This window comes from Chamaea fasciata, unplaced genomic scaffold, assembly GCF_029207755.1.
Source record: "Chamaea fasciata isolate MVZ Bird 193981 ecotype frontalis unplaced genomic scaffold, bChaFas1.0.hap1 SCAF_2, whole genome shotgun sequence".
Taxonomy (NCBI): Eukaryota; Metazoa; Chordata; class Aves; order Passeriformes; family Sylviidae; genus Chamaea; species Chamaea fasciata.
The window spans coordinates 114735495-114755655 of NW_027094087.1; the positions used below are offsets into that span (position 1 = coordinate 114735495).

The following is a 20161-nucleotide window of genomic DNA, read 5'->3' on the forward strand; positions in this document are numbered from 1 at the left end:
TTAATACGAGTGAATAATTTAAAATACGCTCCCGAGCAGGTTGCACATTTTTGAGGGAGAATTGAAGTAGCACATAATAAATCAGTGACTAGCATGAGTTAAAGAAGGTTTCCAGGTATTTTACATGTATCATCTCCAAACAAAGGGAATTGGGAGCGGTTTGGTTTGAGCTGGATGAAGCTGCTGTACTTTTAGGGGGAAAAAACAATAGACTGTTTGGATTAACTCCAGCTCCGTTCATTGCACAAAAGGAAATTAAAGCAGGTAGAAAATGCTGCTGGAAATCATTCTGTGTAAAGAACCAATGAGGTGGGAAATAAAATATTCCGTTAGAGGGTGAAGTGTTTGCTGTGAGGGTGGGGAGGCCCTGGCACCGAGCAGCTGTGGCTGCCCCGTCCCTGGAGTGCCCAAGGCCAGGCTGGACAGGGCTTGGAGCAGCCTGGGACAGTGGAAGGCGTCGGGGTTGGAATGGGATCATCTTAAAGGTCCTTTCCAACCTGATGCCTGAAGTTTTATCTTTGCTGTATTTGAGGTCCTGCGGTGCCCAGGGGTGCAGCTCTGAGCTCACAGTCAGCGTCACTCAGCTCTGCACACAGCAGGGACACAAAACAAATCCTTCTCCTGCTGCACACCAAGGACAGCTGGGACAAGTGTTCAGGCCCCAAAGCACAAACAAGGGTGGGCTGAGGGGAGGAAACAAGAAGGATGGGACTGCATCACCTGCAGCTGGGACTGGACAATTCAACCCCAACGTGCAAATGGACCAAAACTGATAAAAGTGTGAGACCTCGTGACCCTTTGTCCATTTTGTGTCCATTTTGGGTCCACCTTGGTGCAGCCCTGGCCAGGCTCTTGTCCTGCCCAAGGTGTGTCCCAAAGGCCTTCGAATAAATCTCTACTTTATTCTCCAGCTCTGTCCAGCCTCTGTTCCAGGTCAGCCTTCCCAAGGCATCAAACCCAAACCATTCCGTGACCCATTTGATGATTCTGACGAGTCCTCTCAGGTGATTTTGATGCCTTGGAGTGGCTGCCTAGAGCAGAGGTTAGACAAGATTAAGAGAATGACAGTGGGGATTTATGAGAGGCCTTCCACAGATACACCGGGGGCACTCAGAATCCTCCGAGGCTACACCCAACATGGACAATGGTCACGAGTTTTTCGGACAATTCAAAGTTTGGTCCATTTACATGTCAGGGATTAATCCTCCAGTTACAGCAGCAGAAAATAAAGTCACATCCCCCCAGTTTGTTCCCCCCAATTCACTGTTGTTCACACTTTTCAGGGCCTGAGGCTGTGGGATGCCCTTGGATTCCAGGCCTAGAGAGGGATTGCTTTGACCGACCAAAATGTGAAATCAGTAACTAACACTTAATAACGAGTTTAGAGTAATGCATTAATGCAGTGCAGGATTTGAACTTTATAAAAGCTGAAACCCTAAGGCTCTAATTTACTCAGTGCCCACGAGTTGCTGACAGGATTCCCTCCCTGCAGCGGGAAGCAGGTGCGGCTGCGCAGCGAGGACGGCCCCGTGGCCTGGATCGTTGGGATCGATGACTATGGATACCTCCAGGTGCACCAGGAGGGCAAGGGCGTGGAGTCTGTGCACCCTGATGGCAACTCCTTTGACATGCTGAGGAACCTCATCGTGCCCAAGCACTGACAGCCCGCAGGGGACTCCTCAGCACCCTCACCTGAACCTGCTCGAGGTGGGAAGGGGTAACGGAAAGTTTGATTTTTTTCCTCCCGATTTTCCGCTGTGTGTTTGCCGTGGGTGACTTCAGCAGCTGGAAAAGAGGTGGTGATCTCACAGCTGAAGGCCTTGGTTCTTTGCACTGACTTCAAAGCACACCTCTGGTGCCATTCTTTGTAAGGATCTGTTCTTTGCAAGGGAATGTTTGTGGCGAACGGAACTTTCTCTTCGTTTACACCCTGTGCTGGAGAGGCTGAAGTGGCTCAATATTTCCTTTCTTTTGGTTTTTTTTTTTGTTTCTGTGTGATTTAGCACAGCGCAGGACAATATTTACTTTTTTATTTTGTGGGGGGTTTTTTTAAACTAAATTCTGTTTTTCTGTGTTGTCTGCACTAAAACCAGCTGGAACATCACATATTCCTGAATTGCCGGGATCACCACTGTGCTTAATTCCAGGTCTGAGTGAAGATCCTTGCTGAGCTGGTTCTTCTCTTTGTAGACCTCTACAATAATTTACCAACGTGTGCTTTGATCTCAGGTCTGCAACTCTTAGTGGCTGCCTTGACTTTTTGGGAGAGAATTCCGTCAGCACTTAGGAACTGTGCTTGGTTATCCGAGTGATCTGCACTCTGCTCTCCTCGGGTCTGAGTAAATCATCTCATCTGTCCTTGAAATCATGGCGTTCCAAGAGGAAGAAAAACCCACTGGAGCAGTGTCACATCCAGGTTTTTGTGGAATCCCATCTCAGGGGATGGAACCTCTGATTTGGAATTTAGTGGTAATTATATCATTAACTCAACGAAGTCAAGGGAATAAATCAAATTCCCTCAAGTACTCCGGTGAAAAAGAGAAATCCCACCGTTCCCCCGTGTCCAAATTCTCTCCCACAGCTCTGTTGTCAACCCCTTTTCCCAAGCCTGTGTCTGGTTTTGCTGCTAAGCACTGAAACCAAGAGCTTCGACACCTGCGGACCTGAAAGCCGCTCGTTTTTGGGGCTGCCTGCACATTTCCAGCCTGGGAATTCTCTTGGAGCAGCCACGGGGGAGCTTGGCTGGGTTTTCTCCCAGGGAGACTTGGCCACCAAACTCCCCAAACAATTCTGTGCCCACCAGGTTTGTCCCAAGTGTGATGTGATCACCTTGATTCCTTTTTCTTTTCTTTTTCTTTTTTTTTTTTTTCTTTTGCATGGTGGATCAGCCAGATTGGTTTCCAAAAAGGAAACTGCTGTCTGCTAGCCAGAAATTGGAGTTTTTAGGTTAAAGTTCACCTCATAAACAATCCAAACATTTTAGATTGTTTCAGCTCCAAAGCCAAGAAGTCTTAAAAACAAGGAAACTTGTCTGTAATGGTAATTTTGACCAATCCTTACATATTAGGGTTTAGGTGGTTTGGCAGCAAGAGCAGAAATTAAATTGTCCCTGTTAAATTGAGGATTTCATGCTCCATCTCACAGAAGATTTGTCCTGATTGTCCAAACCCTTCTGGGTTTTTTTTTTCCCCCCCGTGATCCAAATCACGTGAGGCTGCACACCAGCATCTCCTAGAACTGCACACACACACACAGAGCTGTTAATTGCCATAATTAAAACGATACACCAAGTTTCCCTTCTTCCCCCCAGATGCTTTCCAAAGTGCTTTGGGCTGAGAACGTTTGGCAGCTACCTTTGATAGCAGAATTCAGTATTAATGCATGTTGTAATCAACTGAAACTCGACTCTGGCTTAATAAAGCTTCAACAAAAAGAGGAAACCATGTATTTATATCTAGATCTGTTAAAAATGGCTGCGCACATGCACACTCACGTCTTCCTGCTGCATCCTCATTTATTTTCTGCCTTTTCCTTCACGAGCAAACTGCTGCCGCAGGAAACCAGAGCTCTGGTGCTGCTTTTCCAACCACAGGGTTTTACAAAACTTCACCTTTAAACCCAGAATTTGTAGCTCAGGCTGTCTCAGCTTTAGGATTTGCCCGTAGAAAACCCCTTTTTGGGTTTTGTTCACGTTCCACACAGACTGGGAAGTGCCTGGAGGGATTGAACAACCAGGTCGTGCCTCAGGCTGGGGCTTGAGTGGCTTCCTTAAAATTTCTCTTAAAACTTCTCTTAAAACTCCCTTAAAACTTCTCTTAAATCATCCTTGAAACTTCTCTTTAAACTTCCTTAACACTTCCTTCACTGGGGGCAAAAAAAGATGGGGAAAAGGATGAAAACGTGGGAATTTTGGAAGGGCAGAATGAGTTTGTAAAGCTTCGGTGGCTGAGCAGCGGCAGAGGGATTTTTTAACAGCAAAATACTGTTAAAATGTTTCCTGGTTGCTCTTGGTCCTTTTGTAGCTGCCTTGATTGATGATGAGCTGCTTCCGTTCTCACTTGGAGTTGTCAGGTTATTCCCAAAATGTTTTTTGGGTTTTTTTTTTTTTGCATTGGGAAGAAAGCTGGAGTGGAATTCCCTTGCCACAAGGGAGAGCTGCCCAAACCTGGCTGTGCCAGGGCTCAGGGCGTGCTCTGGGAACCACTCTGCCTTTTCAGTGGGGCCTCTCCTGGCGTCTCAGACTTCCAGCCTGGGTTTGGAGGAAGGATTTGTTGCTTTCCCTTCAGAAGAACCAAAACCGAGGAGAATTCCCGTGGGATAAGGAGCAGCTGGATAAAATCCTCGTGGGTGAGTCCTTGGAGAAGCCCCTGGCTCTGTCAGGTAGATGGGAAGCACAAGAGTCTGACTCTGCTGAATGTGTCACACCCAGACAGGCGCAACATTTTTGCAGGAAAATCCCTGTTTTTTCTGTCTCTCCCCCGTGTGACAGACAAATGTGGTGTGGGGTGTCCCTGGATGTGGGGATGGAGAGCTCCAGGCCCAGGAGTAATGCGCTGAAAACGTTTCATTTCGTTCAGCTGTCTGGATTAGTAAAACACCTCTTCCATTGTGAGGCTGAGGTCATATCTGAAACTATTTTCTTGATGAAGTGCTTTCAAAAAACTCATTTATTACCGTTGTCCACATTTCTGTGACTTCATTTTTTTCTTTTTTTTCTTTCCTCTTTTTTTTTTTTTTTCCCCCTGCTGGGCTCTGGTAGAACGTTTCTCATGGTGAAAACATTTGTGGGGGTTGTTTATTGGTAGGAAAACTTCTGGGTGTGTTGGGGAGCCCAAGGTGGGTCGTGCCCAGTCTGCGACAAAGCTGCTTCCAAAGGTTTGAAAAAGTCATAACGTGTTTCACTTGTCAGAGTCCAGGCAGCACATCCTGCTTCTAGTAAAGCTTTTTATAAGACTTCAGAGCTTCATTTCTTTTTCTTTTTTTTTTTTTAATATATCCAACAAATCAAGGGCTATTACCTGGAAATAATATTAAAGCATTGAATTCTTTATGCTGCTGCTTCACTGTGCAAAAATTGGTTTCTTTGCTTTCTTTGATCAGCCTAAAAAAAAAAAATAAAGAATTAACTTTTTGCAACTCCTTTGGAGCTCTCTGTAATCGAGATATCTGTCATGGGAAGGATTTGTGCTGGTTCCTGGGTTTGATAAAAAACATTTGCATGTTTAAGTGGTGATGGGGATGCACCGCCTTGATCAGACACCAAAGAAATTAAATCCGAGCCCAGGAAAGAGCAGAGGTCGAAAAAACGATGGAGAAAAGAGAACTGCAGGGAAGGATTGTCAAGTGTTGAGCGTCTCATGAGTGCTTCTGTGTTATTTGCATTTTCCAAGTGTCTTCATTTAAAATGCAACGCGGCAAAAAAATACAATAAATTTTAAAAAAATCATTGTGTGTTTTATAGTACATTAATTGTCAATTATAGAACCTGTCACAGTTGAAATAAATTTTCAAACCTGCACCATTGTCCTCCGTGAAATACTTTGGTTTTGTGTTTAAAAAAAAAAAGAAAAGAGAGAAATTCGACTCGGTTTTCCTTTGGCTACAGGATTTTATTAACATTTTAACAGTTTCGTTTTACATAATAATAAATAAGCAAAAATGCTTTACATTTTCAGGGAATACGTATATATAATTCTGAGCATGAGTAGGGTTGGTTGGGTTGCGTGCTTCTTCACCTACACTTGCCAAATAGCTTTTATCTGCAACATATTAAAAAAAAAATAAACCAACAAAAAGCAAAAATCTAAACTTCAGGGGAAAAAAAAAATGGAATAACAACAATTCCTCTGTGGCGTTTTTGAAGTGTGACTGAAATGCTGGGGAAAAAAAAAAAGAATTTTTGTCCCGATTTGAGATTTCTGGAGAAATTCTGGCAGACTTCCCGTTCATTGGCACTTTCAGTGATGAATTCCCCAATTCTGCACCTACAGAGCTGAATTTCCTTAAATTCCCCTTTTTTCCAAATCACAGGGCACAGAGACCTGGGGGACAAATCCGTGCCTTTATCAGCTTCTTTTATTTCCATTGCACTGCTTCCAAAACTTGGACACCCCAATGTGGGATTCTCTTCTCCAGCTTTACCTGGTGGAAGATTCCCTGACTGGCAGAGGGTTGGAACAAGATCTTTGAAGTCCCTCCCAACTCAAATTTTCTGTGATTTTGGTAAAATATTCCCTCTTTCACTCTTTTTCTCCCATTTTCCATGATTTCCTTGCCAGGTTTGAACTGCCCTGAGAGTTAAAATCTTCTGAAGTCTCACGACAAAGGTGTGGCTCAAATACTGAAGAGAAATGAGGTTATTTTTCATAATATATTTCCATTCCCATTCCCCTTCAGTGCCTTTTTTTTTTTTTGCATTATTAAAACAATTTTTCATTATTAAAACACTGCCACTGTGAAGGGCAGTGCCCTGTCCTTACATCTGTAATTTAACCAAAAAATCCACTTTTTCTCCCAATGGAATTTACTCCCAGGTGGCAACACGGAATTGCCGTTTAAACCTTGGATTGGCAAGGGGTGGGGAAAAAAATAAATTAAAAAATCCTTCCCACATTTGCTTTTGCCATCTTTTCTGCACCTTCCCCTGCATTATCAGCCGTGAGTTCGTCACTGGCTCGTTATTGCCTCGCAGGGAAATTTCCCCTGAAACACCTGGGGGAGGGTGGTGGGATGATGGAACACCTCCTCTGCTCAGGCTGCTGGAGCAAAGCCCGCAAGTGGGAATAACAAGGTGGAAAAATACCGAGCTGAAAAATATCCATAGTGGGTTGGGTTTTTTTTCAAGCAAAAGCTGATTTGATTTTTGTGCGTGTGTGTGTGTTTTTACAGCAAGCAGGACTTCCAGGAACACCCAAATGCAGCAGTGCCACTAATGAGGGAGAAAGTGCCGCACGAGGGGTTGGGCATCAGGTTTCTTTTTAATGATGCCAGTTGTGCCAGTGGCTCCTTTGCAGGGCAGTGGGCGTGATTTAATTGAACAAAATTAACCCAGGAGCCTTGGCAATAATTATCTTTTCGGGAGTTGGGGTCGTTTATGGGGAGCAGGGGCTGGGAGGGCTCTGAAGCCACTGGAAAAGCAACTGGTGTCTCCTGGCTTTGATTTATGGGGTCAGCGTGATTGTAATCCACATTTACAGCTTTTCGGGAGATTTGCCAGCTCCTCCAGCGTTAAACACACCGAGGTTACAGAGGGAGGGAATCTGCTGGGTTGGGCTTTTTTTTTGTAATCACCGATTTGGCTTTTTTTGTTGTTGTGTTTAGCGCAAAGTGTGTTTTTCATGAAATTGAAAAAGTCAGCCGAGAGCGTTCAGTTCAAGTTCACTCCCAAGTCAACATTAATTTGATAATAAAGCTTTCTCCGTTAACCTTTTAATAGGAAGCAGTGGAAAAAAAAAACCCACTGGAAATTGTTTTCAAGCCTTTGTTTTAAAGTATTTTTGTGAACTCGTAGCAATAAATATTCATACACAGAAGGAAATACCTTTATTACTGTATTTTAATGGAAAGTTCCCCTGCCCATTTCAGGGGCTTGGAACTGGACGAGCTTTAAGGTCCCTCTCAACCCATTCTGGGGTGAATTATTGCTTCAGAGGAAAAAGATGGAGAACATGGAAGTTTTAGGACTGAGTATTGCACTGTGATTTTTTTCTGATAAGGTGCAATCCATGAGGAAGTTTTTGGGTTTTTTTTTTTTTTCCATGTTACACAAACCAAGTAAGAGTTTTCTTCAGATAATCATGGAATGGTTTGGGTTTAAGGAACCTTAGAGCTCATCTAGTTCCACCTCTTCCCATGGACAGGGAACCTCCCACTATCTCAGGATAGTGCTCAAGGGTTTTCAGTGAAATTCTCTTTAGAATCCGATGAGAGAAAGTTTGAAAAATTCTGAGTTAAGCTTGAATTGAGGTAAGAGATGGAGCTGAGCGGCATCTACAGCCACATTTATTGTTCAGGGAGTCTTTTGTTGTTTTATCCACTCACAGTGTTCGGGGAAGTGGCTGAGAACCACCGTGGGCTGAGCGTTGTCAATTAAACTCAACGCAGATCCATCCTCTGCAAAGAATTAAAAAAAAAGGGGTGAAAATCTCTTCCTGGCTGGCTGGGCCGAATGTGAGTGTTGCAAAAGTGCTGTTTGGGATTTGTGAGGTGCTCCAATCAGAGAATTCCAGCCCTGCCTTTGCGCTGACAACAGGATTTATGCTGGAGGAAGTTCGGCGTGTTAAGAGCCGGACCTTGCAAAGCTCACAGTTCTACTGGTAAGTTCGAAATAAGGCAGAAATGTTCATTATTCTCTGGACTATAAAGAAAACATTTCTGGTGCTGTTATTAAGATGTATTTGTGACCAGCTGGGTTGAAAAATCTGCACAGGCTTCCCCCAGAATACTCAGGGAAACACAGGATTTAGGAGTTTCCTTTTCTTATTTGTGGGGAATTAGTTCCTGCTCCATAATTTGTCCCAATTTGCCATGACAAGACCTGTAACCCTGTAATACCTGTCTTTGTACCTATTAATTTGTCATATTGTCCCTTGTCAAGATAAATGGTGGTGGTGGCAACAGTGTCAGAACACTGAAATCTGTGTTAAATAAATCAGGTGTAGGGGTTGATTTATTGAGTTTTAAAACTTTTTTGGTAATTAATAAATAAGCTTTTTTTTTTTTCCTGTTTGGGTCGGACAGCTGTGTTGTGTTTGCTCAAAATCACCACTCTCTCAACGAAGTCCATTTGTCAGGGGGGTTGGGTGGAGAGCTGATGCGAGGTTTCACACAATTTGTCAAAAAACCCTAAACTAGAACGCATATTTTATGATAATGATTTAAAAAAAAAAAAATCTTGAGTTTATTTTAAGGAGGGGGTCAAGGAAAAAAAAAAAAAAGTTCTTCATATAAACCTCTGCATATAACACCTCTCGTTTCCTTTTGCTGCAACACTGGAAAATAACAAAAATAAAGATCTGGAACTTGGCTTCTCCCTGGCCACCAGAGCTTTATCCGGGACACCGAAGCACGGCAGGGGACGGAGGGGGATTTTCCTGCCCCACTTTGGGACTCGCCGCCTTGTCCCTCACTCGCCCCTCCGGCTTTGCTCAGTAAACCTCACCGTGTTTCCTCACGCTTTTTTTTTTTTTTTTTTTTTTTTTAAATTTTTCAATTTTTTTTTTCTTCTCAAATCCTCCGTCCGGGGCTTCTCGATCCAACTCGAAACCCCTTGCCGTGCTGCCGTCACCTGCCGTTGGCGATGATGACGGAGGTCCCGATGTAATGGGGCAGTGCGGATTCCTTGTGGCTTTCCGGGGAGGAGGCCGAGGAAGGGCTTTGGTTTTTGTAAAGGAAGGCGTTGACCTCCTCGGAGCCGTAGGGAAAATTCTCTCCCCCGTGTCCCGCGGCCGTGCAGGAGGAGCTTTGGAAAGCGCCATGCTTGGCCAGCACGTGGTGGTAGTTGAGGAGCACGAAGGGGACTTGCCCCGAGGGCCTCACATCCATCAGGGCCTCGGCCTCGTGGTCCAGCTTGGAGCTCATCCTCTGGCCGCCCTCCAGCTCCTCCAGGCTGCCCGGCTGGTGGCCGAGGTGCCCAAATTTGGGCTCTTTGACACAAATCCTCCTGCCCTGCTCGTAGGCCGAGGGCACGGGCAGCAGGTGGCTCAGCTGTCCCTTGGCCTGGCAGCACTCGGATTTGGGCAGCAAGGGGTTGGGGAAGGAGCCCTCGTTGATGGCCATTTTGTCCTGCAGGTCTCTGTGAAAGGCCAGCTTGTTCTCCTCTTTGATGAGGTGGGGCTGGAGCCTGCTGGGCTCTGTCTTGTTGTGTTTCAGGATGGCGGAGTCGTAGAGCTCCTCCTTGTACCTGCCGGGCACGGGCGCCGTGCAGCTGGGGAAGGCCTCGGGCAGAGCGTCCTGGTTGTACCTCCTGTTGGGCAGCGGGACTGGCGGGGAAAAGAGAAGGTGTTAATTACTGACAACGAGCCTCTGGAGCAATTACAACTCGCTGGTATAATTGTCATGGCGGTGCCTTAAGTTTCAGCTTTCGTATTCTCAGGTTCTGTGGTGCCCAGGGGTGCAGCTCTGAGCTCACAGGCAGCGTCACTCAGCTCTGCACACAGCAGTGTCCTGGGTTTTGTAAAGAGCGTATTATTCTGTTCCATCTGGGTGGAGCAGAATTGCTTATCTTTGCCCAAATGGGTCAGTGTCACTTATCAGATGGTGGAGGGCTACTTATCTCTCCTCATTGTTTCACTACTCCCATGGGAATGTCTTCTGCTACTGGACCATTAGGAGCTCATCAATGACATTACACATTACACTGCACTATTGTAAGCTGCTCCACACAGGGAGGAGGAGCCAAACCATCTTAACCTAGATAAAAAGGAGCCACAGTCCCACTAGGTATCCGGTTTTTCCACCGGATCCCTGGAGGAAGACCGGACACATCTCACCATTACTGGACCCTTTTTCTTCAACGGGACCATCTCTACCCCAGCAGAACCACATCTGCCACTCCAAAAATGCTTACTCTGGACTGCTTCCAGCACCCTGACCAACAGGCTGTCCGGCTGTATTTCTGACTCTGTCAAAGTTTTCTAAGATTTCTTGTTTGTTTATTTGTTTGCTTATTCTTCTGTACCACAACATCTGTATTTTTATATCCCTAGTAAAGAACTGCTATACCTATTCCCAAAATCTTTGCCTGACAGCCTTTTAATTGCAAATTTATGATAATTTGGAAAAGGGGGGGAGGGGCTTACATTTTAAGGGAGACTCCAGCCCTCCCCGGCAGATACCTGTCTATCTAAACCAAGACAAGCAGGGACACAAAACAAATCCTTTCCCTGCTGCACACCAAGGACAACTTTCAGCCCAAAAGCACAAACGACGATGGCTGAAGAGAGAAAACAAGAAGGATGGGACTGCATCACCTGCAGCTGGAATTGGACAATTCAACCCCAATGTGCAAATGGACCAAAGCTTATAAAAATGTAAGATCTCATGACCAGTCATCCGTTTGGTCACCATTTAGAGTCCACCTTGGGTGCAGCCCTGGCCAGGCTCTTGTCCTGCCCAAGGTGTGTCCTTAAAGGCCTTTCAATAAATCTCTACTTTATTCTCTTAGCTCTGTCCAATCTCTGTTTCAGGTCAGCCTCCCAAGGCATCAATAGTTAAACCAGGGGAGTTAAACCAAAGGAATTTTAGGAACTACAACCTGAAGTCAAAAAACCTTCCCCTTAAGTTAGCTCTTTCCAGGGATTTATCAAAGGGTTTGCTAACAGCTGGATATCGTTGGCACCTATCAATGATTCCATGATTAAAATAGTGGGATGATTTTAATCATATAATAATAACCAGAAATAAACTGAATTTATTCTCCCTGTCATTGTGGGAGGGCGTTGGACCCTTGGCCTTGCAAGGAGAACAATGACAGCTCCAAGGGGGGGACTTAATGATCTCAAAGGTCTTTTCCTTCCACAAAATCCCGTTGATTCTGTAATTCATTTATTTGGGGTGTATTGAATATCTAGATGAGATGCTAGAAGGTGACATGTCATTATCTAATTAGCGAAATCTCTTTGTGATACCCACAGTGGGTCACGTTAAAGGCTTTTGCTTTTTCTCTTCGTAAAGCTGACATCAGATAATAAAAACATCTCTTGAAAAGCGACATCAACACCTCTTCAGCAATGCTGGATCTCTGCTTTTACGACATTCACACCTGATAAAGGTAGATAATGATAAAAATTCAGGCTACAACATTGAATGGGGGAGAAAAAATGGGGCCTTTTTAGAGAATCAGAAGCCAGATAATCCATTTTTCAAGAGTATGAGCCTCGGATGTCCATTCAGGCTTTTCCTCTAAAGTATCTTGGCCAGTCTCACTTTTCTCCTCAATTTCTGCATGGCAACTGAACTCCTGAATCAATTTGAGGTTTTTTTACCATTTTCTGCTCGGCTAATGAAGGTTTTCCTTTCTGTACACTCCTATCTCCAAGTCCTGAGAGAAAAGGCCCCCGGTTTTCTCCTGTACCATATGAGTAATAGTTTTCCTTGTTCTCTCCTATGAGCAGTTTGTGAGTTAAACAGCTCCTCCAAGGCCCATTTGAAAGTTTTACGTTAAAGGAAAAATGACACACTGAACAGATTTCTCAAGTTAGACCCAAACTCTTGTTTTGTGTGAGGTTCACTGGAAGCCCTGGGCACTTTAGTGCCTTTTTAAAAATGGGGGTTTCTGTTTTTCTAACCATTTTATTCAACATCTTTAAAGTTTTGGAGTTCCCCTCTACTGCTTGCTGATGTAACCGTGCCCATTAATAATTAAATATTCCCTGTGCTGTAATAGACTGGCAAAGCCTTCATGGACAACAGAGGAAGCAGAAAATTGCTCAGTTGGACCTTTTTATTTCTTTTATATGCAGACCTCCATTAATTTCAGAGGGAGTTGCACTACGTAATTAAGACCAGAATTTAAACAGGAATCTGGTTCCAATTTCTTCTTCACCCTCCTGAAAACAAGAACCCTTCAAGTTATTCTGTCCCGTTTCTGTGTATACATTTTGTCACAAGAAGTAGAAGCTGAGGGGAGCTGAGTTCTCACCAGCTGGGGGAAAATGGCCCTTTCAGATCACAAATCCACCGTGGGTTCAGCCACGTGCTTGAGAATGGCTTGGGAATTTTAGTGGTGTAATTCGGTGCTCTGAGTTTGACATTTGGTGTTTTTATTGTGAAACAAATATGGATGCTGGGAGCTACTGACACATGAATAATGTGGTTTAATGATCAGGTGTTCTGGGTTTAAGGTGTCCGCAAAAGGGATGGATTTGTCCTCCCGCAGTCTGGAATATTTTCACTTTATGGATCTGCTTGAATCTCGGAACAAAATTTTGTCCTTTTCCGTTTTTAGAGAACTTGGGAGAAGCTGAGGCATCACAGCCACCAGCTGGCCTCTGCCTTGTCACCTTTAATTTTGTCATCTCCAATCCTCCTGGACCTCTTCAACCCAAACCTTCTGTGATTCTGTGACCACATTAGGTTGCAAATCACAGAAGGTTTGGGTTGAAAGGGACCCCAAAGCTCCTCCAGTGCCAGCCCTGCCATGGGCAGGGACACCTCCCACTGTCCCAGGCTGCTCCAAGCCCCAACGTCCAACCTGGCCTTGGGCACTGCCAGGGATCCAGGGGCAGCCACAGCTTCACCTGTGCCAGGGCTCTGAGCAAAATATTTCTTCCCAATCTTGATCTGCCCCTGCCCTGTGGCTCTTTAAAATCATTTTCCCTTGTCCTGACACTTTCTGCCCCTATATAATTCTCTCTCCCTCCTTTTTACAAAGTAAGGCAAAGATAGAAGAGGTCTCAATACAACCCCTGCCCATGAAAAAATATTTGTTTGGATTATCTCCGTCAGAGCTTGTCCTGGTCTGAACCCTAATTCCAAATCGCCCAGTGCGTTGGCTGACTGTTCTCCATTATTGTCCCTCTGAAAACAGAGGTGAGACAAAATGATCTCCCAGGCCTCTTTGTCTGCGGGGGAATTCCCTTTGCAAAATGTCCTTTCTTCCTTCCAGCAGGCACTGGCTAAACCCGGGGACGGTTTTTTTTCACAGGTTTTCTCAGTCCTTTTCCCTCATTTCCCGAGTTGGGCGTTCCTCGCGCAAAGCTGCACACAGGGAGTTCAGAGAGGACCAACAGCACCACTGAGTGTCCAGCGTGTCCTGTGGTGCCCACAGCAGCAACCTCAAGGCTAAAAAGCAAATTTCTGACTAAGAATACAGTTGCCTTCACTGAAATGATTTTTTTTTTGATGACCGGGCCAGCTGGGAAGAAGTGGAAGAAGCTTCAAAACCAGATCCTGCAGCAGAAACATCTGATTTGCAGGCAGTTGTATCTGCTACGTGCTTGCTCGGAGCTTTGACGGCTTGGCACCATCATCCTCCAATCTCTGATCTCTCCAAAAGGAGCCGTTTTTCCATGGACCAAAAAAAAAAGCAAAAAAAGAAAAAAGCCTTTTGGCCCAGGGCGCTCTTGGCAGACGCTGCCGTGGGTGTGATGTGGAATCGCCCTCGCAATCCAAGCCGGCTGCCAGATGTCAGATTTTGGCTTTGCCTTTGGATGGAAGATGATGATGCTAAGCAGATCCTCCCCTGCTTTGAAGCTCCCTGGCTGTCAGCTCTCCAGAGAGCCACTGGAAAAAAGAAAAAAAAAAAAAAAAGAAAAGAAAAGAAAAGAAAAGAAAAGAAAAGAAAAGAAAAGAAAAGAAAAGAAAAGAAAAGAAAAGAAAAGAAAAGAAAAGAAAAGAAAAGAAAAGAAAAGAAAAGAAAAGAAAAGAAAAGAAAAGAAAAGAAAAGAAAAGAAAAGAAAAGAAAAGAAAAGAAAAGAAAAGAAAAGAAAAGAAAAGAAAAGAAAAAGCCCTGGACAACCTCGGGGGAGGTCAGATGTGAAAAAAAAGGTTCCAAAAAAGTTCGGAATTTGGCAAAAAGTGCAACGGCGCTGACCCTGCTTGAGGAGGTGTAAAGGCCTTTTTGTATTTTTTTTAGTATCATGTATACTTTTGACTCAATAATGACCACTAAAGGCCCGCAATGCGGACGTTTTACACCCAGTTAGAGAAAACCACCCAAACCCGTGAAGAAGAAGGAAAAAGAAAGCAAAGGAGAAAAAAAACCCCAAAGACAACACCCCAACAGCCCAAATCTTCCATCTTGACTCATATGCATTACTATAGGCTAAAACCCCAAATTTTAAGTTTCTAAGATTCCAACAAGGAGGAAACAAGGCTGCAAGAACTGGACGGAAATCCTGGCTATAGGGGAAGCTCTGGTTTTCCTTTCCCCTTTTGTCATGATCTCTGACCAGGCTTGAGTTTGACCATATTTTTTTCCTCCTAAATAATGCAACTCCAAGTGCTTTTCCCGAGAATTAAGTGTGGCAAGCCAATTTTTATCAAATCCCCGATAAATATCCAGATTAAATATCAGTTGAAACGCACAGAATGCTCAAAAGAGAGCCCAAATCTCCCGACTCAAGCAGCAAAACCTTCAGGAGCAGCAGAACCAGAAATAAGAACCGCTGGTTTTGCAGCTTCATTTTCCTCCTGACGAGGAAACGGTGATGTGGGATGAGATTGAAAAATTCCTTGCAGGTTTTTTTAATGGAATTTGGAGGGGTTTTTACCCTATTCCTGCAGATTTACTGGGGGTAGGCCGGATTTACTTCAGTCTTTATCCTTCTCCCTAAAAGATGAAGGTTTTTCAGGGGAGATTGTGGGGTTTTTTGGTTGGGTGGGTTTTTTTTTGGGGGGGGAGTTAGTTTTTGTTGGGTTTTTTTGTTTGGTTCAGTTTTTTGGGGGTTTTTGGGGTGGGTTTTGGGGGGGGGTTGGGTTTTTTGTTTGTTTTGGGGGGGCTTGGGTTTTTGTTTTGTTTTGGCTTTTGTTTGTTTTTTCTTTTTTCCTTTCCCCCAGCCCCCCCCCCCCCGCCCAGCATCTTTAGAAAGGACAAAACCATTTCCTATTTTTGGTCTAAAACGCCTCCTTTTCCCCCACAGGAGCAACCAAAGGAAGCAGCAAATTAGAGGAGCACCAGCTGAGGGAAAGGGTTTAACCTGCTCTAGGCTGTGAGAAGAGCTTCACTCTTGCTCATTTTCAACCTTAACCACAGAAAAGCGAAATAAAATGCTGCTGGCAGTGAGGTGAGGTCCTGCATGGGTGAGGTCAAACCATCCTGTGAAGGACAAAACCCCAGGCAGGAATTATTTGTTCCTCTGTGGGAAGAGCATTTGATGGCTGATTCCATCTTCTCTCTGATGCAGCAAGCTCAGCTTTGAATACCTTTGTGTTTTAATATCTTTATATTCCCTTTGGGTCTTGGATATCTACACCCATAAGTGAATCAATTCTTGATTCTGGTACCCAAGAGTTTTATGAAGGCTTCCCTGGGAGTTCTGTAGCAGCTGATCTGAATTTTGCACTTGCTGATGTTCCCTGACGCTTTCAGATACGCCTTAAATCACAAAACAGCTCCTATATTTAATTAGGACAAATAAACTCGGATCTGGTGGGGGTTTATATTTTTTGCCTATTTTTGTGGCAGGTTTTGGTGTAATTCTCACAGTTACTGAAAGTAAAGCAGAGAAGGGGGGGGGGGGAAATCCAGGCCAATCAAGGATTTGTTTTTTCCTCTTGCTAAAAACAGCAGCAACCTGAAATCTCAGCAGAATTTGCAAGGTTCATTCATGAGAGCAGTTAAATTCAGAGTCCTGTTTGACTTGAAGGGGAAGCTGGGTCAGGGGAGTAATTAATGCTGTTAATTGAGTTAAAGATACTTGACACCATCCCAAAATAGCCTGAATTGCCAGAGTCTGGTTTGTCCAGATATTTTTGTTGCTTTAGCTGATCAACATTGTTCTTTGCCCGTCACAACATGATTCGGTTTCGTTTTTGAGTTGGGGCAGCTGGGAGATCAGGAGTGTGTAAAATGAGAGAGAAAATCTCTGCCAAAACCACTGCAATGAGCCCTGTTCTGGCTGAACGCAGGGGAAATAAATGAGTTGGACAAGGTGATCCCCAAAATTCACTTCCAACCCGAATTATTCTGTGAATCTGGGATTAGAGGGTATTTTGAGCATCTTTACATTGGGTTGGTCTATAATTTTTCCAGGTCATTTCTTACAGGTTTCCACCTCAGAGAAGTCAATGCCTTTTTTCAAAGAATTTCTATCCCCGGCCATCTGCACAGTGAAATCATGCAGGTGGTGGGAGACATTTTCAAATTCAGAATTATTGTCAAGCAAAGCAGAATTATTACTCTGTAAGGTAAAGACATTCAGAGTGGTTTTGTGCTGAGAAAGGACAGCCTTCGCTTTTTCTGGGAACAGATGGTGTTTATTTTGATTTCTGTGTTAAAATTGTCAAAAATTACTGTGGAGGTGAAGTTTCAATCTGGCTTCAGCCGTGACTTACCTGAGAAATTCCACTTAAATAACTCTGAGAGTGCAAAACATGAGGGTAAACTGTGCCAGTGTTGAAGAAGGAGGGATCACTGTGCTGCTCTAAAAGTGATTCTGGTGAGTGCATTTTGTCAACTGAAGCTTTGATAATATTCCCAATCCAGTGCTGATGGGAATGGGAAGAAGGAAGATGGGAATACCAGAAAGATAACGATTGATTATTGATTATAATACCGTAATACAACTTCACTACCTGTGATTTTCTGTGTTTCCTAAACTGATGCCTTAGGATTACAGCTTTTATAAAGTTCAAATCCTGCACCAGCATCACCTCAAACCCTGTCCCCAAGGGCCACATCCGGGCTCCTCCTGAATAATTCCAGAGACAGTGACTCCAAACCTTCCTGGGCATAACTCTAAACTCCTTACAAAGTGTTAATTACTGTCTTCACATTTTGGTCAGACAAAAGGCCTGAAAAGGCCTCTCTAGGCCTGAAATCCAAGGGCACCCGACAGCCTCAGGCCTTGGAAAGTGTGAACAACAGTGAATTGGGGGGAACAAACTGGGGGGATGTGACTTTATTATCTGCTGCTGTAACTGGAGGATTAACCCCTGACATGTAAATGGACCAAACTTTGAATTGTCCGAAAAACTCGTGACCATTGTCCATGTTGGGTGTAGCCTCGGAGGATTCTGAGTGCCCCAGGTGTATCTGTGGAAGGCCTCTCATAAATCCCCACTCTCATTCTCTTAATCTTGTCTAACCTCTACTCTAGGCAGCCACTCCAAGGCATCAAAATCACCTGAGAGGACTCGTCAGAATCATCAAATGGGTCACGGAATGGTTTGGGTTGGAAAGGAGCTTAAAGATCACCCCGTTCCCACCGGCTTTCAAACCGCCGACGCAAATCCTTCCCGGCCACCGCGCGGCCCAGCGTTTTCTCTTGGCTCAGGGCAACACCCACCTTCATAACCCTGTGCCAGGTTGTGCCTGATGATGTTCACCGGCTGCTCGGGGAGGTTTTTGGAGGGTGACTGGCCGCTGGGCACCAGGGGGTTGGCGTAGTGCCACTGGCACTCGCCGTTGGTCTGCAGCGCGCCCAGGAAGAACCGCGCCACCTCGCAGGGCGCGCCTTGGGCCTGCCCGAATTTCCCCGGCAGCATTTGCTTCTTGCCGCCGAAGACGTGGGAATCCACAGGGAAGTGTCCATAGTGGTAGGAGAAGGGCAGGCTGTAGGAAGGGGCGTAGAGGAGCTCGCTGCTGCTCTCTGAATGGAAGTTCTGTTCCTGAAGGGCGGCGGCGGCGGCGGCGCTGGCGGCGGGGCTGGAGCGCCAGCTTCCCACCTGGCTGCATTCCAGTTTGTCTGCTTGGAACGAGCTGTATTGCTGGGGGAAAGAGGGGGAAAAGAGCAGGGGAAGAGAGTTAAAGGAGGAAAGTTTTATAGGAAAGTGCAGGACAGGGCAGACAGGCACCCGGAGCTGGGCCTCGCTGGCTCAAGGGATGGACTGAGCGGTGTTCAAGTTCCTCTCTTGACAACTTTGCCTTCACATGGGAACAAAATTCCTGCTTTGGTTTGGTAATTTTGGCAGTTCAGTTTTACAGAAGCCCAGGATTAAGGTTGGGAAAGCCCTCCCAGCCCAGGGAGTCCCAGCTGTGACCCATCCCCACCTTGTCCCCAGCCCAGAGCACTGAGTGCCACCTCCAGGTGACACCTCCAGGGATGGGCACTCCAAACCTCCCTGGGCAGCTCTGTCCAAAACCTGGCCACCCTTCCCAGGAAGAAATTCCCCCTGACATCAAGAACCCCCCAACAGTAAATGACACACAATCTGCACCAGCACAAATATTCCCCGGGACAATTCCAAGTACAGGATTTTCTTCTTTTTGCCAAGAAAGGACGTCGTGGTTCAAGTGCTTCACACACTCCATATCCCAAAAGTTTTACGTCATTTACCAGAGCTTGTTTGTGCTACCTATACTTTCCACCCCAAAGGAAAAAGGATTTTATCCTGCTTTATGAGGGATTTTCTGGAGTAGACAATCCTATAGTTTGTTTTATAGTAAATTCAGTCCTGGGTTATCTCCACACTGTCCCAAGCACTCTGTGAGAACAATTGGTCAGCAAATATTGCTGGAAATTTTACCTGTGGTGGGTAAGGTGTTGTTCTGAGTTTTGCCTTCATTTTATTACTTTTGGGTTTTACTATTTTCCTTGTTTCCTGCGAGGTAGGTACTGAGTTTCTGCATGAAAACTGTGACTTGGAAATGGTAACCTGGTCCAGTGACAACTGAAGCTCCTTGTACTCAATATCTCTGCAAAAGAACAGCCCAGTAAATGAAAAGCACAGAAAAATCCAAACCAACTCCTGTAAAAATACATGCTGGCGTTCACAAGGCTTGAATTTTCACTCTGGCAAGATTTTCACTGAGTCTGGGGATGTCAGGAGGCAGAGGATCTTATGGGGTGACCTCATTCCCACACAAGCCTGTCAAAAAATTCCACTGGGAATCACATAACCACGTTTGGATGAAGTGTCCCCTCTCTCTGAGCCTGAGCTGTATCATCTTCCCTCAGCCATCCCTGGCTCCCTGTGGTTTGGAATCATGGAAAGCCAGAGATCAATCAGTCTGTCTCCTGCTAGGTCAGGGATTGGTCTCTGCCCTGGTTCTCACCATCCGCCCTGAGGGAAGGAAAAGGAGCAACATTCCTCCCCTGTTGGCAGCGTGTGCTTGTCACTAAACCACACAAGCCGCGAGGTTTTGGTTTTGATCAAAAAAATCACAGGGGACTCAACTTTGGAAGAGATCTTCCAGCTCATCCAGTCCCACCCTCACTCCAGCAGCACCAACATCACCCCAAACCCTGTCCCCGAGGGCCACCTCCAGACTCCTCCTGAACATTCCTACAGACAGCGACTCCAAACTTCCCTGGGCAGCTCATCCCAGGGAGGAAAAAAAACCCTTCTAATCTCCAGTCTGAACCTGTCCTGACAAAATTAAGGCCCTTTCCTCTCCTCCTTTCCCTTGGGACATGGCAGCAGAGCCCGACCCCCCCTGACTGCCCCTCCTGGCAGGGACTTGTGCAGAGCCACCAGGTCCCCCCTGAGCTTCCTTTTCTCCAGGCTCAGCCCTTCCAGCTCCCTCATGAGATGTTTTCCAGACCCTTCCCCAACTCCA

At 45.3% G+C, this 20161-nt stretch overlaps 2 protein-coding genes across 5 annotated transcripts in view; one reads left to right on the top strand and one right to left on the bottom strand.

Moving 5' to 3' along the window:
* The window catches only part of HLCS (holocarboxylase synthetase), a 113503-nt gene extending 107888 nt beyond the window's left edge, over nucleotides 1-5615 (top strand). Inside the window, exon 11 of the mRNA XM_066177172.1 lies at nucleotides 1493-5615. Within this exon, the coding sequence (XP_066033269.1) occupies nucleotides 1493-1661 (169 nt within the window). The 3' untranslated portion in view covers nucleotides 1662-5615. The remainder of the gene's footprint in view (nucleotides 1-1492) is intronic.
* A 3657-nt stretch (nucleotides 5616-9272) lies between these two features.
* The window catches only part of SIM2 (SIM bHLH transcription factor 2), a 56881-nt gene continuing 45992 nt past the window's right edge, over nucleotides 9273-20161 (bottom strand). For all 4 annotated transcript variants that reach the window (XM_066177176.1, XM_066177175.1, XM_066177174.1 and 1 more), the window contains 3 exons: nucleotides 19129-19297; nucleotides 17949-18369; nucleotides 9273-9980 (listed from right to left, as the gene is read on the bottom strand). In XM_066177176.1, the coding sequence (XP_066033273.1) occupies nucleotides 9283-9980; nucleotides 17949-18369; nucleotides 19129-19297 (1288 nt within the window). In that variant the 3' untranslated portion in view covers nucleotides 9273-9282. The remainder of the gene's footprint in view (nucleotides 9981-17948; nucleotides 18370-19128; nucleotides 19298-20161) is intronic.